At 37.9% G+C, this 26100-nt stretch overlaps 3 protein-coding genes, 1 long non-coding RNA gene, 1 other non-coding gene and 1 pseudogene across 7 annotated transcripts; 5 read left to right on the top strand and 1 right to left on the bottom strand.

Moving 5' to 3' along the window:
* The first annotated feature begins 573 nt into the window (after positions 1-573).
* LOC113327692 lies at positions 574-4051 on the top strand. The gene is made up of 2 exons (XM_026574836.1): positions 574-692; positions 1154-4051. The coding sequence occupies exon 2, from the start codon at positions 1261-1263 to the stop codon at positions 3814-3816; it is 2556 nt and encodes an 851-aa protein (XP_026430621.1). The 5' UTR covers positions 574-692; positions 1154-1260; the 3' UTR covers positions 3817-4051.
* LOC113328039 lies at positions 3886-9820 on the top strand. Its single transcript, XM_026575133.1, has 4 exons — positions 3886-3913; positions 4574-4711; positions 4992-8736; positions 9199-9820. The coding sequence occupies exons 1-4, from the start codon at positions 3886-3888 to the stop codon at positions 9383-9385; spliced, it is 4098 nt and encodes a 1365-aa protein (XP_026430918.1). The 3' UTR covers positions 9386-9820.
* Positions 9821-10084: 264 nt separating this feature from the next.
* On the top strand, positions 10085-10164 carry TRNAL-CAG. The gene has a single exon. It is a non-coding gene; the product is annotated as a tRNA-Leu (tRNA).
* Positions 10165-10672: 508 nt separating this feature from the next.
* Positions 10673-18010, top strand: LOC113328150 (zinc finger CCCH domain-containing protein 5-like). Its single transcript, XM_026575236.1, has 10 exons — positions 10673-10938; positions 11186-11560; positions 11849-11998; positions 12097-12234; positions 12435-12593; positions 14529-14621; positions 14928-15044; positions 15545-15619; positions 15752-15972; positions 16891-18010. Exons 2-10 carry the CDS (start codon positions 11195-11197, stop codon positions 17900-17902), a joined length of 2331 nt encoding a protein of 776 aa, XP_026431021.1. The 5' UTR covers positions 10673-10938; positions 11186-11194; the 3' UTR covers positions 17903-18010.
* A 617-nt stretch (positions 18011-18627) lies between these two features.
* Positions 18628-25162, bottom strand: LOC113328038 (annotated as a pseudogene).
* LOC113328151 lies at positions 19550-23566 on the top strand. Of its 3 annotated transcripts, none has more exons than XR_003349281.1 (10): positions 19550-19707; positions 19809-19893; positions 20948-21043; positions 21564-21650; positions 21787-21879; positions 22001-22006; positions 22246-22280; positions 22772-22858; positions 22936-22999; positions 23283-23566. It is a non-coding gene; the product is annotated as an uncharacterized LOC113328151 (long non-coding RNA). The 3 variants fall into 3 exon arrangements; XR_003349280.1 differs by having other exon boundaries at positions 22001-22063; positions 23355-23566; XR_003349279.1 differs by having other exon boundaries at positions 22001-22063.
* Positions 25163-26100: the final 938 nt, after the last annotated feature.

Here is a 26100-nt window from a genome sequence, read left to right as displayed (position 1 = left end):
CACCGTGAATCTGAAAAATTTAGATAACCAAACATACCAAAAAAAATTCCCACAAAATCCTCTGCTCTCATAAATTCCACCTCAGCATTCCTCAACCAAACACAACATAAGAAGTTTTAAATTAGTGAGATCAAAGAACTTTTAAACGGAGACTCGAACCTCTAACCTAACACCTTGTTTGCTTTTCCATGACTCATCTGAGTCGTTTGAATCTGTCTCGTCTGGATCCAATTAATATCACCTTATTTAATAAGTTTGTTGTTTGAGTTGGATTTGACTCATCTGACTCAAGTATATATGAGTCGGTTGTTTGGTCCCACGAGTCAAGGACAATTTATTCCCAACTCAAATGAATCCGAGTCAGAAGTTAGGTTTAAGTCAGATCGCGAGTTAGATCTGACTCTAAACAAGCGGTCTGACATCTAACTCGAGCCGAGTTAGAGGCCGAATCAGATTCGGCAATCGAGTCACCAAAAAACAAACACACTCCAAGTGTGAAAGCCAGGTCTTGGCCACCCGGGTTAAGTTAACCATCGATGGTTAAAAAAAGTCTTTAAACCTTTCATATTCTCATTTTGAGGTCGGTAGTTCAACTCCTTGCCCTAGCTATTGCAAAACGCATTTGGACTGACGCCCACTGCTGCTGCTGCTCTCGGGTCTTCTTCCTCCTCCTCTTTACACTTCGGGCTTCAGTAAGTCTCTCTTCTCCCTCATTTTTATATTTATTGCAGTTCTTCCTATTTCCTAACTTAGAACAAAAGGGTTTAAAAGTATGAACTTTTTTGATGCTATCATTATCTAAACTAGGGAAAGTTGCATGTTTCTGAGCTGATAATTGTAGGGTTTTACAGTGCTTAACTTTTGTACATATGGGCTAGTAGAATTTCTTCTATTTGCCAAAATGGGGTCTTAGGAATTCTTGAATTTTCCAAAATGGGGTTTTAGGAATTTTCTAAATTGGGGTGTGAGGAATTCTTGAATTTTCCAAAATTCTTGAATTTTCCAAAATGGGGTTTGAGGAATTCTTGAATTTTCCAAAATGGGGTTTCAGGAATTCTTGAAATTTCCAAAATGGGGTTTTTTGATTTCTCAGTAACTATGTATTATGTTTACTGCTTAGCAATTTAAGTAACTGTTGTATTGGGGAATGTAGGTTTTGGAATAGAAGATCAATTTGGGATTTTTGTGAATTAGAGAGGATTCGGATGGTTGAGACTTGAGACAGAAGCAGTTGTTCGAAGATGGGTTGCATTAATCTTGATGAAGTATAATGACTATGATGGTGCTAAGAAAAAGCTAATTGAAGCACAAACATCGTATCCAGGACTTGAATATGTTGATGAATTGATAAAATTATGTGACATAGCAATTACAGCTAAGTCTCAAGGGAGTGGAATTGATTGGTACTCGGTTCTCGACATTAGCAAGACAGCCAATGTGTCTGACATAGAGTTTAAGTTCATGGAGCTGATGAGAACTTTGGAACCGGTTAAGAACAAGTTTCCGGAAATTCAATCAGCTTTGCGTCTCATCGAAAAAGCTTATAGCGAGTTTGAAACGAGAAAAGCTGCAAGCTTGGTTCCTTGTGGTTCTGTGAAGCCACTAGACATAGCGCATTCAGAAACCGTGAATATTGATAGCGGAGCTACTTCACAAAGTTCTTCTGGGAGTAAGAGAATTGTCAGCGAGGATTCAGATAATAACAGTCTAATATGCAATACAGGGGAGCAGCCTTTGAAGAGGGTAAGAAGTTTGGGTGGGAATGATTGTGAATTTATAGCTGAGACCCAATCGTTCCATAAACACCTAGGAAAAATTTGCGGCCAAGAAGCGAGCTCGGATAATGCTATAAACAAGACCAGGGTAAATGAAACGGAAGGATCTGAGAACCTTATGAAAGCCATGGTTCACAAGGAACCTGCTCTAGCAACTCAAAATGTCAAGAAACTCATTACTTATTCACGGCGTAGACATCTATCACCAAGAACATGTGAAGCAAAAAAGAGTCAGGTTGATGGAACATCAAAAGATGAAAACACATCTTCAGATAATTTGGAAATGGATAGGTCATCCAGCGAGAACGTAGTCAATCTAACTGCAAAGAATGACGGAGAAAAAGTGGCGGAAGAGATTGATTTGGAGAATGATGGATTCAGTTTGGAGAATGATTGTGAATTTGTTTCTGAGACCCAATCACTCAGTAAACTCACAGGGAAAGTTTGTGGTGAGGAAGTGACCTCGGATATTGCTAAATGCAGTACTAGATCAAATGAAGTGGAAGGATCTTTAGGAAGATTTTCTGGGAGCGGTGTGAAATCCATAGTATGCAACTATAAAAAGGATGGTGCATTTGCTGTTGGTCAGTGTTTGGCTGTTTATGATCAAGAAAAAATGCCTCGGTTGTATGCTAAAATTACTAGAATAGAACATCGCTATAAGAAGGAAACAAATAGCTCAGAAGAAGTACTGTATTTTAGGTGGCTGAGGCCTGCTCCTGTTAACGCAGATGAGAGAAAATGGCATGAGGCGGGTTTGCCTGTTTCTTGCGGGTTCTTTAAGATGGATGGTTATAAGATAGACAAATGTGACAAGGTGGTTTTCTCACATTTGGTCTCATCGTTTCAAGAATATCGTTATTCAGAAGAACTGGTTGAACTTTATCCACAAGCAGGTGAAGTATGGGCAATTTACAAAGATTGGAAACCATTTGATTGGTGCTCGGATCCTAAAACAGGAAAAGGATGCAAGTTCCTGCTCGTGGAAATTCTCAGTGATTACTCGATCGCAACTGGTGTTAAGGTTGCACCAATGGTAAAGGTGGCAGGGTATAAAGCCATCTTTCAAAGGAGTAGCTTCTCTTATCAAATTGCTGCTCGCAATTTGTTTGGGTTTTCTCACAATATCCCGGTTAGGTCCGCAGGTGACATGAAGGGTCTATTTGCAGGTAGTGTATTTGATCTCAACCGGTTGTCAATACCTAAGGATGTTGTTGTTGGTACAGTTGCTGCAAAATTCAGTAATGGTTCCAGCATTAGGCATCAAAATCCTGGGTTTCCTCGTACATCTTCAGTGCCGAATCCCGAAATCAATACAGGGAATCAGTATGCAGGGTATGTTGCTCCTGGGAATCAAAATGTCAAACAGCACAGTACAACTTCAAGGCTAAGACTTCTTTCACCAAAATCATGTGAAGTTAATAAGAGTCAGGCTGATGGAACATCAAAAGGTTGCACCACATCTTCAAATAATTTGGAATTGGATGGGTCATCAAGACAGAACGTACGCAATCTAACCGCAAAGAATGACGAAGAGAAGTTGGCAGGAAAAGTTTCTGGCCAAGTGAGCTCGGGTACTGCTAAACACAGGAGTACCGATATTCAAAAAGAACTCGTTCAACTTTATCCACAAGCAGGTGAAGTATGGGCAGTTTATAAAGATTGGAAACCATTTGGTTGGTGCTCGGATCCTAAAACAAGAAAAGAATGCAAGTTCCTGCTCGTAGAAATTCTCACTGATCACTCCCCAGCAGCTGGTGTTAAGGTTGCATCACTAGGAAAGGTGGCAGGGTATAGTACCATCTTTCGGAGGAGTGGCCAGTCTTATCATATTGCTGCTAGCAAATTGCTTGGGTTTTCTCATAATCTCCCAGTTAGGTCCACCGGTGACATGAAGGGTTTATTTGCAGGTACGGTACTTGATCTCGACCCATTATCAATACCTAAGGATGTTGTTGTTGATACAGTTGCTGCAGAATTCAGCTACAGTTCCAGGATTAAGCACCAGAATTCTACATCTGCTCCTATAACTTCAATGTAGAACCTGATCCAACTCCAACAATGACATTCTATTTCTTTCCGAAGCACAGAAAACTTGAAGAAAAAGAAAATGTCAGACATTATGGCAAATGCAATGAGTTTGTCAGTTTCTCTTCTATCAGTGTCTTTTGGGTTGTAGTTCTTTTGTTTTCTGACGATAGTTGTCCTTTAAATCAAATGTGAAAATTAGCTCTACTTGTGAACTGACTATGAAATTCCAACCAAAAGAAAACTTGTGCTGCTGTGCATATTTGATGATTTTCTTCTTTCTAGCATAAGTCCAGCATTCATTTGAACCTTCACTAGCTGCAACTTTTCCCTCAGCCCCTACATGGACTGGCCGTGTCCAAAATCTCATCCAAATACCACAACAGCTCCACCAAAAATTTGCAATCCTGTTGCCACACTGCAAGACTACTAACTGAATTTCAATCTTCACCATGGAATGGACTGTCATCGCGGAACATGTAACAACTGGCTTGGAAATTGGAACGGTCGTGCACATGAACTCCAATTGATACTACCTCCATTTCAGAAAAACTGATACTTTTTTTTTCTGAAATCGTTAATATAATTCAAACCAAACTACCTTATCCCATAAATCCCACCTATAAAATTTCGCAATCAAATGCGCCATAAATTATTTTATTTATAGAACGGAGATTCGAATCTCTGACCTAAATGTGAAACTCAGGTCCTATCCAACTGGGTAAAAGTTAACCCTGGTTGGGTTTAAACAAATAGTTTAAACTTTTTAGATTCTTATCTCGAGGTCACAAGTTCTAATCCTTGCCCTAAAATTAAGGGCTTTCAGACAAACAAAACGCCCACTACTGCTGATGCTGCTTTAGGTCCTTCTTCTTCTTCCTCCTCCTTTCACTTGCAGGAAATCTCCGGTAAGTCTCCCCATCTCCTTCATTTTTACATTTCTTGCGATTTTTCTGAACTTAGAACAAAAGGGTTTATAAATGTTAGATCTTTTTCACATTTTAAGATGCTTCTGAGCTAATAATTGAAGGGTTTTGAAGTGCTTTAACTTTTCTACCTCTGGGGTTGTAGAATTTGTTCAATTTGTGAAAAAGGGTTCCTTTTTATTTTTGATTTCTCTGCAACTGTGTTTGATGCTTTATGCTTGGGAATTTCCACTGTAAGTAATTGTTGTTTTGGGAAATGTAGGTTTGGAAGAGCTGATCACAGGTATAAACTTGGGGATTTTTTTTGAATTGGAAGGGATGGGGAGGGTTGATATGGAAGCGGCGGTTCGAAGATCGGTTGCATTGATTCTGATGAAGCACAATAGTTATGTTGCTGCTAGGAAAAAGTTAATTGAAGCAAGAACATCGTATCCAGGACTTGAATATGTTGATGAGTTGATAAAAGTGTGTGACATAGTATGTGCAGCTGCATCTCAAGGGAGTGGAGTTGATTGGTGCTCGGTTCTGCAGATTGACAAGACGGCCGGTGAGTCTGAAATAGAGCTTAAGTATACAGAGTTGATCAGTACCTTGGAACCCATTAAGAACAAGTTTGTGGAAATTCAATCAGCTTTGGGGCTGGTCGAGAAAGCTTACAGTGCATTTAAAGACAGAGATAAGAGTTCGGAGTCTGATTCGAGAGGAGATGCAAGATTGAGTCCTTGTGGTTCTGCTAATCGGTTAGAGGTAGCGCATTCAGGAACCGTGGATATAAATGGTGGAGCTACTTCACAAGTTTCTTTTGGGACTAAGAGAAATGTTAGAGAGGGTTCAGATGAAATATGCAACTCTGGAGAGCAGCCTTCGAAGAGGATAAGAAGTTTGGGTGAGAATGATTTCGAAGTTACAGCTGAAACCCAATCACTCGATAAACTAATTGGAAAAGATTGTAGCCAGGAAGCGAGCTCGGGTACTTCTAAAGACAGGATTGCTTCAAATGAAGAGGAAGTATCTTTAGGAAGATCATCTGGGAGCCCAGTGAATTTAAATACGGAAGCTACTTCGCAGATTTCTTCGGGGACTAAGAGAAATGTTAGTGAGTGTTCTGATAAAAGCAATTTAATATGCAGCTCGCTGGAGCAGCCTTTCAAGAGGGTAAGAAGTTTTGGTGGGGATGATCCGAGAAGAGCTGCAAGCTTGCTTCCTTGTGGTTCTGTGAAGCCATTAGACTTAGATCATTCAGAAACCGTGAATATAAATGAGGGAGCTACTTTACAAAGTTCTTGCGGGACTAAGAGCATTGTTGGCGAGGATTCAGATAAAAGCAGTCTATTATGCAACTCAGGGGAGAAGCCTTGGAAGAAGGTAAGAAGTTTGGATGGGGATGATTGTGAAGTTCTAGCTGAGACCCAATCACTTGATAAACTACCCGGAAAAGTTTGTTGCCAGGAAGCGGGGTCAGATACTGCTGAAAGCAAGAGTAGATTAAATGAAGTGACGGATCCTGACCCCTTATCAGTACTTGAGGATGTTGTTGAGGATACAGTTGCAGCAGAATTTAGCAATGGTGCCTGCATTAAGCACCAAAATTCTGGATCTCCTCCTATCACTTCACTGCTGAATCCCGAAATATGTAGGCAATGTGCAGGGGATGTTGCTCCTGGAGATCAAAATGTCAAGCAACTCAATGCAACTTCAAGGCCATTAACATGTAAAGAAAAAAACAGTCAGGCTGATGGAACTTCAAAAGATGAAAGCACATCGTCTTCAGCTAATTTGGAAGCGGATGGGTTGTCAAAAGAGAATGAACGCAACCTAACTGCAAAAGATGACAAAGAGAAAGTGGCAGAAGAGATTGATTTTGAGAGCGACAGTGTCAGTTTGGGTGGACTTATGGTGAATGTGTCTGAGCATGGAAATAGTGCAAGCCACTCAGATGATGCAATTAATAAGTTGGTTGACAAAGAGAAAGTGGCTGAAGAGATTGATACTGAGAGTGAATGTGTCAGGTTGGGTGGGGATGATTGTGAATTCTTAGCTCAGACCCAATCACTCAATAAACTCACAGGAAAAGTTTGTGGTGAAGAAGTGAGCTCGGATACTCCTAAATGCGGTACTAGATCAAATGAAAAAAAGAGTCAGGCTGATGGAACTTCAAATGTTGAAAACACATTATCTTCAGATAATTTGGATACGGATAGGACGTCAAGAGAGAATGTAGGCAACCTAACTGCCGAAAATGACATAGAGAAAGTGGCAGAAGAGATTGATTTCGAGAATGATGGAGTCAGTTTGGGTGGACTCATGGTGGATGTGTCTGAGTGTGGAAATAGTGCAAGTCATTCAGATGATGCAGTTAAGAAGTTGGTTGACAAAGAGAAAGTGGCTGAAGAGATTGGTACTGAGAATGACTGTGTCAGGTTGGGTGGGGATGATAGTGAACTTATAGCTGAGGGTCAATCACTCAATAAACTCACAGGAAAAGTTTGTGGCCGAGAAGTGAGCTCAGATACTGCTAAACCCAGTACCAGATCAAATGAAGTGGAAGGATCGTTAGTAAGATTATCTGGGTGCACAGTTAAATCCATAATAGTTCACAAGGCTGGTGCATTTGCAGTTGGACAGTTTTTGGCTTTTTACGATCAAGAAAAAATGCCTCGGTTGTATGCTCGGATCAATAAAGTAGAAAGTTGTTATTCAAAGGAAACAAAGAGCACAGAAAACACATTGCACGTTAGGTGGCTGAGACCTGCTCCTATCAACCCAGATGAGAAAAAATGGCATGAGGTAGGTTTGCCTGTTTCTTGTGGGTTCTTTAAGCTGGATAGTGATGAAATAGATAAATGTAACATTATAGTTGGCAATCACCCTGTTATCTCACATTTGGTCACTTCGTTTCAAGAACATTGTTATTCAAATGAATTGGTTGAACTTTATCCAAGAGAAGGGGAAGTGTGGGCACTTTATAAGGAGTGGAATCCATATGATTGGTTCTCGGATCCGAAAACAAGGGAAGGATGCAAGTTCCATCTCGTAGAAGTTCTCAATGATTACTCCACAGAAAATGGTGTTAAGGTTGCATGTCTAGTAAAGGTGGCAGCGCATGAAACCATCTTTCGAAGGAGCGGCCTCTCTTTTCAAATTGCAGCTCGCTACTTGTTTGGGTTTTCTCATTATATCCCTGTTAAGTCCACAGGTGATATGGGGGGTTTATTTTCAGGTATGGTACTTGATCTCGACCCATTATCAATACCCGAGAATGTTTTTGTGGATACAGTTGCAGCAGAAGTCAGTAATGGTTCCAGCATTAAGCACCAAAATTCAAGACCTGCTCCTATAACTTCTATGCCGGATCCCAAAATCTGTACAGTGAATCAATGTGAAGGTGGGTCATCAAGAGAGAATGTGGGCAGCCAAACTGCAACGAATGATGAAGAGAAAGTGGCAGAAGATATTGACTTTGATGGTTTCAGTTTTGGTGGATTTATGGTGAATGTGTCTGAATTTGGAGTTAGTTCATGTGATTCGGATGGCGCAGTTAATAAGTTGGATGACAAAGGGAAAGTGCCAGAACAGATTGATGGTGTCAGTAAACTTATGGTGAATGGGTCTGAATGTGAAAATAGTTCAAGTGACACAGATAATGCAGTTAATAGGTTGGACGATGAAGAGGAAATGGCAGATGCGATTGATTCTAAGAATGATGGTGTCAGTTTGGGTGGAATTATGGAGTCTGAATGTGAAAATAGTTCAAGTGACTCTGATGATGCAGTTAATAAGTTAGATATTGGTCAAGTTATAGAAATCATCAAATGGAATGGAAATATAGAATCGAAATGGCAAACTAAAAATGCCATGCTTTCCTCCTTTGAAGAGGATCCCATCCTTTGTATGAAAGCTGTTTGTGCTTTACATAGAGAGCAACTACCGAAGGGAAAATCAGTCAAAAGTTCATTGCATAACAGGAACCGACGATTTAGTGTCTTTAGCAAGTTCGTGGCACTCAGGTTTGTCCTTATAAATCTCCATAGTCCTATATGTTTTTCCATCTTTTCTAATATGTGAAATTTATGCTGAACAAAGTAATACTGCTTTTTTTATGTTTATGTTTACTATGTTTTGCATAAGATGCAACTTGTCACCGTTGTAGTATCTGTCTGAAAGCTTGTTTGAATGTGCTTAATGTCATCCTGCTTCTTAATTGCTGTAATCAGATGCCCTGACACCTTATAAGTTGAATAGCCCGTAGCTTAATGATGATGGTTATCCCGTGTTAAACCATTAGCAACTTAGTTCCCTAACATTTGGATGGAAACTTCGATAGTTGCAAAATTAAATTATGCTGATGTAAAGCTCTGAAGTGCTGCAGCCTCTTTTATACGATTTGTCGCACTGTACTGTTTCATTTGCATAAGTGCTTGCTTTCTGGAAATTTCGATTAATTTATTGTCTGTTACATTATACTGCAGGGGAAGTGAGATGGCTGAGTTTCTGACGGATAATAATCCCAAAGGTGACTTGAAGAGGTCTGCAAAAGAGCTGGAAGTTTTCATCCCTGAAGGACTAGAAGATTGTAAAACTTTAGCTCAATTCTACTCGAATGAATTATTCATCATATACCAGAACCACGAAGATCCTTTCTTCGGTCCATATTAGGTTAACAACATGATGAAATCGAAACTTACTCCCTCCTTTGCGTAAGTTAAATATGGATAGAGCGACTAACGATTGTAATATTGTAGGAATAGGTGGTATATATGTACTTGGTGAATGGTGATGCAGGTGGATTTTTTGTTGTGTGTTTTGTTCAGCTCCTTTTTGCGAACAAAACCACTTTTGCTGAAACATTGGTGCTTCGGATTGGCTGAACTAACTGGTGGGTAGTATTCCGAACTACGGGCTACGTCTCCTTGAGGGTTTGGTAAGTAACATTTTGTCTTTAAAAGATAGTGTTTTGTAGTGTTTAGTCTTTATACTTCTACCTGTCATGTATATAGAGACCTGCTTATCTTTTAATAGCTAACAAGGCTGTTGATGAAGAACACTTTTTGGAAGTTTATTATGCAGTAATTTAGTGGAGTTTCTAGTTTCCGTTCTGAACAATTATGCAAGGGGATTTGGCCATACCCTGTATGTTGAGATCAATATATGTATCTAGCTTACGAAATTAAGTTAATTCTCTTTTTATCTTTTTGATGGTGCTAATTTATAAAATGCAACATTAGTTCACTGATCTTAGACTCATATGACTCTGGTTTCAGCATTTTGAAAATCCTGCACATCAATTGGTAGTCCAGGATTCTTATGCCGCTCAAGGCTTTATTATCGGTTCAGTGTTCTCAGGAAACGTAACCTGACAGTTTGGCCGAGTGGTCTAAGGCGCCAGAATCAGGCTCTGGTCCGAAAGGGCGTGGGTTCAAATCCCACAGCTGTCAATATTTTTTTGGCCCGGCCCAGGAGATAAGTCTCTCCTAGTACTAGTGTTTTTGGATATCCAAAGCAAAATACAATTTCTTGCACAAAAAAATTAACTTCTTTATTTTTCTTCTAAATTCTAAAACCCATTTTGAATTTGTATTTCCTTTTTCTTCTAAATTCTAAAACCCATTTTGAATTTGTATTCCCAAACTAAATTCTGATCTTTTTGTTTCATGATGTCGAAAAATGACTTCTGAAGTGATGAGTTTTAAGATGTCGAAAAATGGTTTGTGAAGTATCATCGAAACAAACTATAAGTCAGTAATCCACCTGCATTCCCCACCCGGGTGTATGTATAAACTTGGAATCAAATGATGAAATTAAAACTCATTAGATAGCTTGCACAAATATCGACTTACCGAGAACCAGTCGGTCGACCGCACCAAGTGGGCCAACAATATTTAGCTTGTTTTATAAGCCCGGTCCACTTTGCCGTTATTATTAATAGCAATATAGCGGCAAATTTCCGCAGCTACTCTTTTTCTCTTTCTTCTAAATTCCCAAACTCTTTATCTGGATTTCAAACACCCAAAATATAAATTCTAGAAAACAAGTGATTCCGACTAAAACCCAGTCAATATTTCATTCACTCACAGGATTTAGGGTTCAATTTTAGGGTTTTATCAATTGAATCATCAACCATACCTCGCTGTGATTCGGTTTCCCGGAACCAGAGATGCATTCAAGAAGAAGAAGAAGATAGACGCCTGGATTGATACAAAAATCATCAGGTACATTCTTATTTTTCTGATTAGAGATTTTCTACAGATTATTAGTGATTATCATTATTGATTTAGAAATCTAGGTTTGATATTAGAATGCCCTTAATCTATTTGTGAAAATGTCTCTTAGAGATTCTGAAAATTTTAAGAAAAACAAAATTATGCTCCCGGAATCTTTGCTTCTCAGTTATATATAAGATTGATTGATAATGATCTGAGTATGGGTGCTGAAGTTTCCATTGGATTTACATTTCAGTTACATATTATGTCGCGGGAGGTGATCAGTACAATGGCTGAAGAAGAAAAAGAAGAAGAAAACAAAATGGAAGAAACGCTGAAGAATGTGAATTTGTGTAGAAAAGAAAAGAGAAAAATGTTGAAGAAGTTGAAGAGGAAGCAGATAAGAAAAGAGATAGCTGTGAAAGAAAAGGAAGAAGAAGAAGCTAGATTGAATGATGTTGAAGAGCAGCGGAAGCTCGAGTTGAAAGAGAAAGAAGAAGCTGAGTTAATGGAGAGGCAGAGGAAAGAGTTTGAAGAACGTGAGAAATTGTGGCTTGAAAAAGCTGCTAAAATGGCCGAAGAGGAAGAACAACGAAGGGTTCGAGAAGAAGAAGAAGATAAGTTAAGACAGGTTTGTATTTCTCTCAGTTACTTCACATTTAAACCTGTAGATAGCAACAATCTCCATCGAAGTCTGTCTTTATTTTGCAAAACTTGTGGACTACTCATTCCGGTATAAATATGGTGATATCTTATCTAGAAACTTGTTTATTTCTGTGTTAGTTAGTTTTTCGGTTGAATTTTGTTTAGTGGGTTAGACATTGATTGCGGAGAATGAAATTTATTTCTTTATTGCATACTCTGTTTGCATTTGTAACTGAAATCCTATAATTGATTCATTGTTTAAAACTTGTGGCAGGTTGAAAATGATGAGTTGAGTGAAGATGAGGGTTGGGAATATGTAGAGGAAGGGCCTGCAGAGATTATCTGGCAAGGAAACGAAATAATTGTTAAGAAGAAAACAGTCAGGGTTCCTAAGAAAAATAATGATCAACAATTAGTGATTGAGGTACTGGTGATGCTTAACTATGGATATTCTAAGTTTCAAACTGCCTCGTTTTCTTCATTTCTTGACCAAAATTGAGCTTTTATTATAACTCATGACAGGATAAAGAAAGACCCACATCAAACCCACTTCCTCCACAATCTGAAGTTTTTGCCTCCTACAAGAATTCAGCAGGTGTGTCATCACAGGGTGTTTTTGACAGTGTTGCTCAGGAGACGCCAAACTTTGGAACCGAACAAGTATGCATTTCAATTATATTATTTCAATTTGTATAATAATGGCTTTCCTTTTGTTTTATTTTAGTTGTTGGGGAGAAATGACTGCACCTTTTGAGCATAGTTCTACATGACTATTTTCTGATAGCCCATGTATATCTATTTTTTATGATCCAACCTTTAGTACTATTAGTTGATGTTACCTTGTTTTATTTTTTTCGTAGGATAAAGCCAATTGTCCTTTCCATATCAAAACTGGTGCCTGTCGTTTTGGATCGCGTTGCAGCAGAGTTCATTATTACCCTGATAAATCATGCACATTGCTTATCAAGAACATGTACAATGGACCTGGCCTTGCTTGGGAGCAAGATGAGGGGCTTGAGGTCCGTATCATGTTCTAATTTATTATTGATTTCCTTACCAGTGCAGAGAAACTATTTATATGTAATTTGAGAAGGTTGTCACTGTTTCCACTCTCTATGGATATAAGGTAGCACATGCTTACATGCATCATGTAATTATACAGACTAGGCAACTGTTGATATTTAACTTTATGCTGGATCTAGGTGCTATCTGAGTGAAACTTATGCTCATTTAGCTCTTAGGTGCCGTTGTTTCGAAGTGAAAAAGAGGATAATGGAACAGAACAAGAAGCAGTTGTTAGGTGTTAAAGTCCTATTAGATAAACTTATGGAGCAAGTGCACTGATTTGAACTCTGTAGACTATAATAGGGGATTTACGTAGTCATCTTTGTACCATAAGCGTCTTTTCCGAGTAGTTTAAATCGTAACATAAAGGAATCTACAGACCACTAAAGTTTATAATCATAACATAAATGAGTCTACAAATTGTTTTTACTCGCTCTCTCATTTTACTTTGGTTTTTTAGTTCAACTTAGATACAGAATGATATTTGCATGTTAGTGATCCCAAGTTTTTGATGTCTTTTGTCCCCATGTCACAATTCATTGATTTAGGTGAAATTCTACTAGAGCTACTAGACAAACAGAAAAATAAAAGGTGAAAGAATCCTATAACTATTGCACTGATTTAACTATTTGAACACCCTTAAGTTCCCTTCTAAAATTTGTAGTTGTAAGCAGGAGCAGATGCTCATAGTGACCGAGACTTTTATAGGTTTATTAGGGATCTAATGATGAGAATACTTTTCTTAATATATAGTATTATGTAATGTTTGTTGCAATTATTATATTAGGCTTCTTTTATTGCGAATTTGTTCTTTTCTTTGACTTAATCATCAGAAATCCATCTCAAGGTTCACTTTGGCGGAGAATCCACGTTTTGGTCTTGTTTGAGGATGGAGATAAAAGATTTATAGAAGTTCTGTATCCTATGTAACCTATATTGGTTGCTGACGTTATGAAATATATACTTATATTTTGTTGTTATATGTCATTTTTTTTTTTCAATTACTATAATGTTTTCCTTTGAGTTGTATCTTATAATTTTTGTTTTATATGGGGCACTTTTTATACCGCACGAGCTTAGGATTTAGGATATCCTTCCATAATGGAGCCTACTTGTTGATGTTTGTATTTTTAGGAAGTATTTCCTTGTTTGTGTCTTTTACCTCCTTAACAACTTCTAGTAACCTACTCTTGGGAATTCTCTGTTTCCTGGGCAATGGAGGTATGCTTCTCTCCCAGATAGTACTTTTAAAGGTTGAACATGCAGGTGATGGTATCTCATCTGTAGACATGATTTAGATGGCATTTGATAACTGCATTAATTCTGTTGTTGTCAGCTCCATACATTATTATAGTGGAGAAACAATAAGAAGCTTTAGATACCGTCTTAAAGAGTCTCGTATGTGCAATTAGTGGTATGGAGACGAGATAGTCCAACTAACTAGTAAAATTTGATCACTGGATTCATCTCTAGGCCATGTAATGAAATCGTTGTTACGTCCTGCAATTCCATTCACTGTTCACTGGCACCTTACTTTATTGACAATGTTGTTTTATCTAGAAGCTCAACTAAGTGTTCTCTTCCTTCTTTCCCTATCGAAACTAATTTCATCTCTTCAATTAAATATGTTCAAACTGTGATCACGGTCCAAAGTGCCCGATGTATATTGCTGGATGCAATATATTATTTTAATTATGCATGATCGAAGTTCTTAAGGTGAACGCATGATATTGCTATATGAAGGTTAGGGATGGATTTTCAATTTTCTAAGCCTGACAATTTCTAGAGTTTGACCTGGTCTATCGACATATTAGATTTAGTCTTTTGTCATGTTTATTTGCACATATATATATTGTATCTAAAAGACTTGGTTCCTTCTTATCTCCCAGCAAACTGATGAAGAGGTTGAACGCTGTTTTGAAGAGTTTTATGAGGATGTACATACAGAATTCTTGAAGTTTGGGGAAATTGTGAACTTCAAGGTTGCTTTCTATATTAACTTTACGTTAAGATATTACTAACTGAGAACTTTCTGAAAGGTTACTACTTACTAGGGTTTTTACTTTTCAAGCATATCTGGGTCTAAAAAGCTGTAAAAAAGTTCCATGCTATTGCTAAGGTCTTTTTTTTTCTCCTTTCATGTTCAAATCTTAAGTTTGGTCCTATTTTTTGGTGAAGGTCAAAAGAGTTTTGGCTGGACCTTCCTCGAACACTTCAGATAACTGTTATAGAAAATTACTTACACCAAGTTATGATTTGCAATTTTAAAGCTATGATGTTCTGTTCAGGTATGCAGCAACGGTTCATTCCATCTACGTGGGAATGTATATGTGCACTATAAGTCTCTAGAATCAGCCATCCTTGCTTATCGCTCTCTAAATGGTCGCTATTTTGCCAGCAAACAGGTATTTATTTCTTCACCGCTACATAAATGTTTTCTTGTCAAACATTTGTATGCTATGTGGACATTTTGTGGCACAGACTTAAGTTGTAACCCATATTCAATTGTTTGGATTTATCTAGCTGAGACTTGCTAAGTGGGTTGCATCGTTATGAAGAATATCGTGTATAGAATCTCAGAATGAGTTGTAAAGTATTGAATGGGGAATCATTATGAGCGGGATTATTTACTTTCTAGGTGACGTCATTGGGTGTTGAAACCCACAGCTGGACGTTCAAACTCCTCTACACTCTGAATTCTGACATATAACAAATGACTCTCTGCTTTACCAGTTTCCTTAGTTTTTTTCCTTATAAAGCCTTTTTGGGTTTCTTAAAAAACTAAATCATGAATATAGTTTTTCCGTATTCTCTTCACTTTACCAGTTTCCTTAGTTTTATGCTTGTCTCCATGATTATAGCTTATATTGTTCCTGGTTATCATGTTTGTACTGGCTGTTAACAGATAACATGCGAGTATGTTGGTGTTACTAAATGGAGGGTTGCTATCTGTGGGGAGTATATGAGATCGAGACTTACGGTACATTTATCTCTTCCATTATATATTTATCTGTGTTTTCATTGCATTAGCTGCACTGTTGTGATAAGAAAAATGGTTATTCTAAATAATTGTGGATGTTTATACTATTCTTCTGTGGCATCTCTTCGGCAGACTTGTTCCCGTGGAACAGCTTGCAACTTCATACATTGCTTTCGCAATCCTAGTGGTGACTATGAATGGGCTGATTGGGATAAGCCACCTCCTAAAGACTGGGTGAAAAAGATGGCTTATCTATTTGGCGCTTCAGATGAAAATGGATATGACAAACACGTTGTACCTGAAAGCTGGGGAAAGCAGGAAGGATCTCAAAGGAAAACTCCTAAGAGTGACAGGTATGCTCGATCAGCTGGTTAAACCCTACATATCTTTGTGCCTTATAGCCTGATGAATGTGTTTGTTTTCTTGATTCTTAGAATGATATAACCATACTCATTGCTGTGTACTGTCATTTTTCCTTGGCTCCTGTTTCATTTCCCACCTGGTCCCCATATAGATGTTTGCTTCTCTATGCTTTCACTCTTTTTTATCTCTGTTTTTCACTTTTGATTCCAACACCAAACAGCTACTTAAATTCATGAATGCTAAAGGCGGGCACCATGTTTGCTAAAGGCGGGTAGTCAGGATTATTTTGTTTTATATGGATTGGTACCCGCCTTTTGCAATCCCGTTTAAATTCTTCAACGTCTAGCACAATATGGACCTCGAATTTTCGTTTGGTTCATGTAACAGTTGGATGTATTCTGAAATCTGTGAGCGGTAATTGTTGGTAGACGTAGATCGCAGTGAAACTTAATTTCCGAAGTATTGACATCTTATTTCCGACTTTGTGCAAGTTGAACTAAAATTCGTCCCACAGTTAGTGAACTATGAAGTAGTGGTCTTTAGAGCATGAGTCTCACCACTAACCTTAGATAGCCATCTACTGAAGTTAAAATCAACATGGTCAGAGTTCAGACTTGATTTGTTATCATAAAGTTTAGGCTTGATTATTATCATTTGGTGCTGGGTCTTGCCATCTGAAATTTATCTTCATCATGGGCTGGTCCCTAAAATGCTCAAGCACAAACTATTCTAGGATTCATCCATTAGGAAGAAATTAATAAACTGGAAACTAAAATGCACTTCATCGGTATACATCATTTTTTGCTTGCTCCGGGAAACTTTGGTATCTTGTGAAGTAGTTTTATTATTTTGATTTTGCAGATTGTGATGCTGGGTTCCTTCTAAATTGTTCTTATTTGATACTGCAGGTATCGTTCAAGAAGATCTCGGTCCAGAACTGTCGACTCCTCATGTAGCAGTGATGAAAAGAGAGACAAGGGAAGTGGTCACTCAAGCAGGCAGAGAGACTCTCATAGGAGTAGAAGTAGGAGAAGCTCCTATGAGCACAAAAGACATGAAGAAAAAACTAACCATGAAAGTGATCGATATCTAGAATCTGAGGATTACTTGGACAAGCACAGAGACGGACAGAAAAGTCGGGAGGGGGAGCGTCGCTCTAGAACACAGGCAGATTATCTCTATGACAAAGGAAATGAAGTGGAACGTCACCATTCTGACAGAGATAGACTTAACAGGAAGGATTCCCACAGAAAGAATACCTCAAGAAGAAGAAGGGAGCATTCAAAGGATCGGTTGGAGGTTACCAAATCTGGCAATAGTAATTTGTCGGCAAGTCCTGGCCGTTATGATCCTAGTGCAGATTACAACTCCAACGAAAACATTGATCAATGTAATGATTGGGAAACGTCAAGTCGCCATGTTGAACATGGAAACTCTAGAAGGTCTTCTAAATCTAAAGAGAAGGAAAGCTCTGAAAAGTTGGATGATAAAAGAAACAGCTCCAGATATTCTGACAGATCTCGCAAAAGGAAAAACTCAAAAAGCCGTGAAGAATCTGAAGAGGACCACTGTCACGAAGAGAATAAAAAAGCCCAGGGTCAGAAACACAGACGAGATGATTACAACGAAAAGAATAGAGAATATAGAACAACAAAGGAGACTAGTAGTGAAAGGTTTTCCCCAGAAGAATCAAAAAGAAGAACAGAATTTAATCAAGAGGAAGCTGGTATGATTGCAAGTCCAAACGAAATTTATGATGGTTCACAGAGACACAAGAATGGTGGCAAAAGGGAAAGAAGCCGCACTACAAGGTCAGACGATAAGACCAGCAGTCGAGATGTTCACAGTTTCAAACATAGGACTTCAAGGAAACGTTCAAGAAGCAGATCTCCCATTAAATCAAGAAGAGAGTCATCTTAGATAGCTTGTGAATTTTATGTTCTTGTCACAAATTCTTCATCGACAATGTTGTTAAAAGAAATGGTACAGTTGAGAAAAAAGCTTCCTAGTCATATCTTGGTGACGTTATGTATGATGCTTGGCCATCTTTTTCTTCTAGTTGATTGAAATATGAATTGTACTGTGGAAGCTTGAGAAGCTGCCAGCGCTACAAGACAATATGCCGGGCCAAAAATTGTCGGGCCTAATGTTAATGCTCTCTGCCTCTCTCTCTCTCTCAAGCACCTCAGTTTAAGTATGTGGCCTGAACTCCCTATATTTCTACCCCTTCTCTGTTTGCATGTTAGTCCTTCCATGAACCCGTTGACATTGAAACTTGGCGAAAGAATAGTTCCATACACTTGCAGAGTAGGAGCAAGATAGAAACAGGTGGTCTGCAGTTTCCTCTTCTTGTTGACAGTTGGGACATCATTTTGAAACAACATGCTTCACCACCACCACCATTCTCAACAGGACTCGACAGAAGAGATGTTTTCGTTTTCGAAGGGGACGCAGTTTTTATTATAGCAATTAATTTTAACCAACTTGCAAGTTATATGTTTTCCCCCCTCCTCTTTCTTTAACAAAGCTTACCAGGAGGTCGAGGAGATTTTATTAATAAAAGACGAAAAACCAGAACATGGGGGTGAGGCAGGAAAATAAAAGTAGAAAATGCAATCATTGTACAAAACATGGAAAGTGAATGATTATATGTCCATAAACTGATCACCGGATATACGAGTACAAACCCTAGCATTCGTATAAATTCGACCTGGTCGACAGACGTAACCCTTTTCTGGTGCACAATGAGTGTCATCTGAGCAGATACAAAGTCCATCTAGGGCACAACCATCCTTAACAATACTCCACCTTGATCTAAACCTAGAATTTGATTAGTCCACTTACTAGAAAACAGTACTCCAGAAGGATCATATCTCTCTTTCACTTTCAGGAACTCATTTGCATGTTTAAACTTATTGATTGCACCAATAAACCCAACGTTGCAATTTTTACCCCAATGTGGTAATCCTCCGTACTTGAAAAGTGCCTTCTGTTCTACTTCTTCTATTATATCCTCAAAAAGTCTAGGCGTTGAAGCACTTCTACTTCTATAATAGACCAAGTCGAAAAGGATGGAGTCTTCTTGTGTACCTAGGTAAGCATCTGAGCCTTTTATGTACCTTATTTCGATCCCATTTTGAAGCTCTATAGTAAAAGCTTAGGGTTCTAGGTCTCTAAGCTTTTGTACATCCTCGATGAACTTCTTAGCTTTTGATATCGGTAGACTGATAGCAGAGTTATAAATGAAGTTGCCTTTAATTCTTGAATCCCATATACATGCTGTCGTTGGATCACCCAAAAAGCTATCTACGCATCCACCCGACGATTGTAAACGGTTTTGATATCCTAGTACCGGGAAACCTGTAAACAAATTACCGTCATTTGTGAACCCAAGTCCAGCAATCCAGAATTCCGATGTCTGTTCCTTGGCTCTGATGCATTTTCCGGATGCATCGCCTGTTACACTACAAAAAACAAGGCTTCTAGGGACAGCCACTTCTACAAAAAACGTCCCTAGAGGTTAGTTGTTGGGACACTCTGTTTTAGCCGTCCCTAGAATTGTCCATTTGGGACGTACCATTTTCTCTTTACCTTCTTTCATTTTCTCTTTACCTTCTTCCTCTTCTTCTGAAAAAATCTCGTTAAGCTAAACCTCCTCCTCCGTTCGTGATATTCCCCTCTGAGATCTCAAATTCGTTCACAGTGAAGCGACACTTGATTCTCAGGTTGAATTTCTTCCTCTTTCTCTCTCAATTTTACGTTGATTTGATTTTAGGGTTTGCGAATTTTGTTTTGAAAATCTCACGTGGTTGTTTTTTGATTTTAGGGTTTGCAAATTACAAGAGAACACTTTCCGCGTCTTCATCGATTTTGGGTTTGCAAATTACAGATGCTCATCATGCAAACTTTGGGTAAAAATCTATCTCTCATTCCCTTTGAATTTTTTTTGGTTTGATGTTTGAAACGAAGAATTTAAGGTTGCGGTTAGGAAAATCGCAGTATCTAATATTTTGAGGTAAAATTTGTTATTTGTTTCAATTAGAGAATATTAGTTTTGAGTTGAATCTGCTATATATTTGGTTCAATTAGAGAATATTATTGATTGAGATTGATAATTTTGAGTTGAATCTGTTATTTTTTAGTTCAATTTTATTGATTGAGTTTGATAATTTTGAGTTAAATCTGTTGATAAGAGTAAGAGGATATTCAAATTTCACTATACAGGAATGAACAAAAAGTGTAAGCACCAGAAAAAAGTCCTCCGGCACAAGTTTACTCTAGATTTGAATCGTTTTACTACGTTGATAGTAATTTGTAAATCATCGGCGAGCAAAATTTGCATCCTTTATATTACTAATTGTTGCTGGATTAATAGACTTCGCCCCCTTTATGTTTGACTGTTCTTCTTTTCTTGTGAGTTTTCTTGTTGTCCAAAGTTGATATTTGAGGCCAGATTCATTAAGCTTCCCCTGTATCCTGTACACGCTATCATCATCTACTTTCTGTTGTAGTTTCTTGTTACTTTCAGCGTGTTAAATGGGTTCAACAGCACTAGGTAATCCTCCTTCTGCAATCATTTGATCATAAACCTGCTTTACTTCGCCAATGCAGTGATCCTTGCAAAACCCCAATACCCTCTTACTCCTATCAGTAGCTCTAGCAAAGAAACTTCTCATTTTAGTAAGAAACTCAAATGATTATGATTTATAATTTTTCCACTATATTGATTTACTTCTTGTGATTCCTGAAATGTATTTATGAACATTACGTTTTGGTTCGTTGAAGCATACTCCTACTAACATTTTTCTCTCCTAGTTCAGCATGATACGTTCTTTTCCTTAATGATTCTCTATCTAGTGTACTATATCTCTTTCTAATGTATTACATCTATCTTCATATCTAGCCTGTACTTATTTTATTTTATTTCTATCAATATATTCACTGGCTTGAGGTGTATTGCACCAGGTGCATATTTCTGGTGGTGGCAGTTTTCCTCTAGCGAGCGTTACTAACTTAGCTGATCCTTTCCCTTTACCATCTGTTGATATCAATAATCTAAAGGTACCCACTGTTTATGTTTTAGTTTTTAACCTTTGTTTGTAAAAGATAATTCTTCATACTGTTCTATTCTCTAGAAAGGCAAAGGAATGGGGTTGTCTGGGACTTGGGGTTTTTGATCTGAACTATATCTTTCAACCTTGCATCATTAGTACAGTTTCACAATTTAGGATCTGTTTTTGTCGACTTTCGATGTAGTGGCTTTTGTATTGTCAATTATTGCTACTAGAACTAATAGTATGGTGTTTCCTTGGGTAGCTTGGTTCAATAAGTGACACAGATGTAGATCTATTAGGACACTGTTAAGAGACTATGAATTTTAGGACAGGAGTGTATCTCCGTTAGAGTACAAATAGAAGGGGATATCTTAAAATCTCTAATAAAAAACAGATCGAGAACCTAAATTACTATGGTGTGCGATAAGTGTAATTTTTCTCTTTTTCTGTTGTGAATTCATAAAGTGAAGTACTATGGTTTAAAATTACTCGTACGAAATGATGACTTTTAGAGTTTTGATTTGCAGGTGAGAAGAAGCTATCGAAAGGTGATCGTTCCTGATAAGTAGAAAGAAGGTGCTATCCAAGAAACATCTCCTATCTAAGAAAAACAGGTACATCATGTTATTTCCTTCCCTCCATCCATAACTCCTTGTATTATATATAAGCTGACTCTTCTCATATGGTATCTCTGAGTTTATTTAATCTAATCATACCTTATCTAACTTTTGATATATTGGTGAAGAACAGTAATCGAGTTTCCATCTCACGTTCTGTTACTACAGAGACTCCCAACTGCATCACTGCTAAAGATTGCTCAACTTATCCAGTTCAAACATTATAGTAAGAATTTTTGTTTGTGTTTTTTGTTCGTGTAAATTTGAATTAAAATCAATAGCATTTCCCTTCAATTTCTTCTAGGGGTTAAATTTTTGTATTTGTACTGAATTGAAATTGATTGTAGATTCAGGTGAGTATGTTGTTCGAGAAGGAGAAATTAAGTATGGAATTTACTTCATCTGGCAGGGTGAGATAAGTTTGTGTGTCTTCTTGGTTTTATTTGAGAACCGTAGAATGAATTCGGGTTTCTCAGCTGGTGTATTTTGTAGGCGGAAGTTCATTGTATGTCTGCTAATGTGGAGAGTTAGTGTTCTCTAATTCCATAGTTGCTTATGAAGTTTCTTGAAAATGTTGTGTTGGCTCTTGTAGATTGCTTGAGATGTGAGCATCGGGTGTTGAAGAAGGTATGCTTTCCTTACTAACAACTCTTATGTAGTATTATATTTTTCTCACCTCAGTTGATATTTTTGTTAGTACTGTAAGAGGCATCCTGGGGTTTATCCAACATAGCAGCAGGTACTCCTGCTCATAAGAAGTTGACATACTTTAGCGAGACATTGCCTTTGTTGCTACATCTTCTTTCTGCTGCTCATTCGACATAAGAAATGAGGTAGCGTATGCACTTGGTAACCTTTGTGTCGCCCCGGTTGAAGAAAATGGCCAACCAAATACCTGAGTCCTTTTGATAATTTACCCTCGCATTTTGTTTGCTTTGATCTTGTTTACTCGATCCTTAGTCCTTTTGTGTATAATTGGAGTTCGATGTTAAGTTTTTCATTTTTGTCTTCGGTTTGCTTGAGAGATTGCACTCCTGTTTGTTTGAGAGATGTGGATTCTTTATTTTACACTTTTGAAGCATTTAAGCGCACTAATTTATTTTGCTTTGAAACATGAGTTAGCGGATATAGAAAATAGGGCCAAACAAAAGGTTCAACAGTGACACACTGGCGGCTCCAAGCCACATATGAAATCCAACAAAGAGGTAAAGCTTCGAGTCATATCTGTTTTTTGCAGTTGTATTACGAATTGACCTAACTTTTGAAATTGATTTACTTGTAGGGTCAAATGGAAATGCGGCAGGATACTGGCAGTTCAATGGAAATTCTGGTGCCATGTGCCAACGGTATGTGCCTTATCCCAAATATTCTAATTGAGGTGAGTTAAAACTCCTCCAAAGGCATATAACACAAACTGGAAATGCAAACCCATAAACTGAGTATTTATTCCTCTATCCCTGTCCCAATAGTATTTATCCTATTTGGTTTGTTCATTTCCATTTTCTCGTAAATAAACTGTGTATGTAAGTTAAGATACTAATTATTTTCAGTAAATAATGCCTACGACAATCTGAGATGCTGATAATTTGGTTCTAAGAAATTTCTTGTTTTCAACTTTCCCTCTTACAGGGAGGCGAACTTATTTAGGTTAGATACTACGGTTTCGTTCTTCATGTATGTCGATCGATGACTTTGTTGCAGAATTTCGATGATGGTAGATGGTAGGAATTAAATGCTACGGAGAAATAAAGTTCGTTCTGGAGCAGAAGCAATCAAATACATTTCCAGTGCATATGGTGCACCGTTTACGTCCAAGTTGTGTACAACTATGTACATCACCTGTTGATTGTTTTTGCGGAGTTTTTTCTTTTGTTGTATGAGACTTGTTATTCTAAATGTTTGAATCATTTTTGTGAAAAACTTGATTTCATGAATGAGAAAATACTGTGTGAATGAATGTTCATAAGGGTAAAGGGAAAGGCATCCTGCCAAAGAAACCAAGAAAGGTCTTACCAATTTTTTCAAACTTTAGCAACGCTTTTTTGGCGTTACTATTGGGTCACTGCTACTGTTGGAATTTTTGTCTAGGGACGTTAGAAAAGTATTTGGGATGGATTCTAAAACCGTCCCTACAGCGTGAATCCGTCCCTAGAAGTATTGGTGACGGTTGTATTAAGCCGTCCCTGGAAGCCAAAACCGTCTCTAGTAGTATTAGTGACGGTGGTTCAGGGGACGGTAAAAAAACCGTCCCTAAATACCTGTTGGGACGGCTTTTAGACTTTTGGGACAGTTTTATGACCGTCCCAAGAGGCCTTCTTTTTTGTAGTGGAATTAGTTCTTCAGTATCCTCTGTTGGATTAACCAACAACAACAGCAAAATTTATATTCATACAACAACCAAATAGACTATTAGTTATATGGTTCAAACAAACAAACATGCTGGATGTACCTGAAGCTCTTGCCCACTCTATATCTGGTATCGAGAAAGAACGAAGACCTATTAAATCATTGAGACCATCACCGGATACATTTGATGACACTCTATCATCAAGTCGATAAAGCGCCTTACGCTGGTAGGGATACCAAACTATGTCTGCAAACTCATGTTCTTTGCCCAAGGTGGTCGCCCGAGTCGCTAAATCTGAGTCATCTTCCCTAACAACTGTTATGGATCGTTTGAAAAGCGGCTCAAGTTGTAATGTAACCTACAAAATGAATCGACCTACAGATCCTATTCACTCGATCGGCTGGCCAGAGACGTTTTCAAAAAAAAAAAAAAAAAAAAAAAAAAACCAAAATTATTATTACGTACGCACCTGTGAAATGATACCAAGAACTCCAAGGGATAACTTTGCTGCTTTGAGGTCAGAATGATTGTTGTCAAGAACTTTTACTCTGGCATAACCTTCATCGGGACTAGCTGGTGTGACAATTCTAAGTCCGATTACATTGTCATGAAAATAACTTCCGACCCATATACTACTTCCATGGGCACCAGTAGAAATCATACCGCCAACAGTTATACCCCACCAATAAGGGCTACAAGGAAGTGCCAATCCAGCTTTCGCAGCCTCACTGATCAAATCTCGAAGTAATACACCGGATTCAACTGTCATGGTCATGGCGGACTTATCGATACTCAATATACGGTTGAGGTTTTGAGTGTTTATGATTAAACTCCCATTCTGACTCTCGTCGGGACAAACCAACTTGGGCTGAGAGTGAGAATACCTAGTTGCAGCTTTCACCTTGTAAGTTTGCTTGGAAGCCATGGCTACCTCTGATATGATTTGTTGTTCCGTTTCTGGGTAAATAGCTTTTGATACTCTGCATATTTCTCTGCCTGGAAACTCACCTATCGAATTTGTAATGGTGCAGTTAGTATCACCTTGTGATGAACAGTTGATGGGATTTTCTGGAAGGATACAATTAATGACACCAATTAGGAGAAACAGATGACATGCTAACACAAAAGTAAACCTGGAACTCCAAACACTAAAACGAATCATATCGCTCTGTTTACAGATATGGCTTTGTTAAACTAAAATTTATCAATCGAGTCTCTGGCTTTATACAACTATAACTGAATAATTAACTTTTCTTCCTCTTTGTTGAAGAATCCTATTATAGGGGCTGATGGTTTCTTTGGAGGGACTTCACCCATAATACCAGTGTCCACCAAATTGGCCAGGGGATGTCCTAGCGTAAGGTTAAAAGTCTAGATTACCCTTCCATCTTTAAAAGGACTTAATTAGCCTCATTTTATCCCATAAAAAGACTAAATTACCCTACAGTATTTTAAACTTGATCAATACAAAAAAATCAATCAAAATCAATTTTCTTTTATCTTTTCTCTTCTCTTTCGGTCTTAACCGTTCTTCTCCATTAATCTCTTTTTTCAAACTGGATGAATATTATCCAGCACGACTTACGTAAGGTAGGATTATTTTATTTTTCTTCGAATTAGGTTAGATGCGTTCAAATTTCAGTTAAATTAGGATTGCACTTGGTGTTACGGTTGGTTATTCTTCAATTACCAACAGTAAATTGGATTTCTGAAGGTGTTACAGTTGGTGATTGAGAAACTACAAACCGTAATCCTAAAAAACTATTTGGAAAGCTGTTCATTTTGTCACCATAAAAATGTTTACGGTTTGTGTCGATTTTAACAATACCAACCGTAAAATTCCTGAGTGAAAATCAATTTAAGTTTTTTGAATTTGGTTGCGGTTAGCTTTGACTTAAGAGTCACGGTTCGTCTAGTAAGATAACAATCCAACCGTTAGTTGTGGTTGGAACAAAGAAAGAGAGACCATCAACCGTAACTAAATTACAGATCATCTCGTGAAAACTAATACCAACAGTAACTGGTTTTACGATTGGGTTTACCCAAATTTAACCATTTACGGTTGGTAGTTCATCAATTATGAACCGTAACTCTCATTTA

This window comes from Papaver somniferum, unplaced genomic scaffold, assembly GCF_003573695.1.
Source record: "Papaver somniferum cultivar HN1 unplaced genomic scaffold, ASM357369v1 unplaced-scaffold_107, whole genome shotgun sequence".
Taxonomy (NCBI): domain Eukaryota; kingdom Viridiplantae; phylum Streptophyta; class Magnoliopsida; order Ranunculales; family Papaveraceae; genus Papaver; species Papaver somniferum.
Note: the sequence above shows the minus strand (reverse complement) of the source record. Positions and strands in the feature narration are given on the sequence as shown.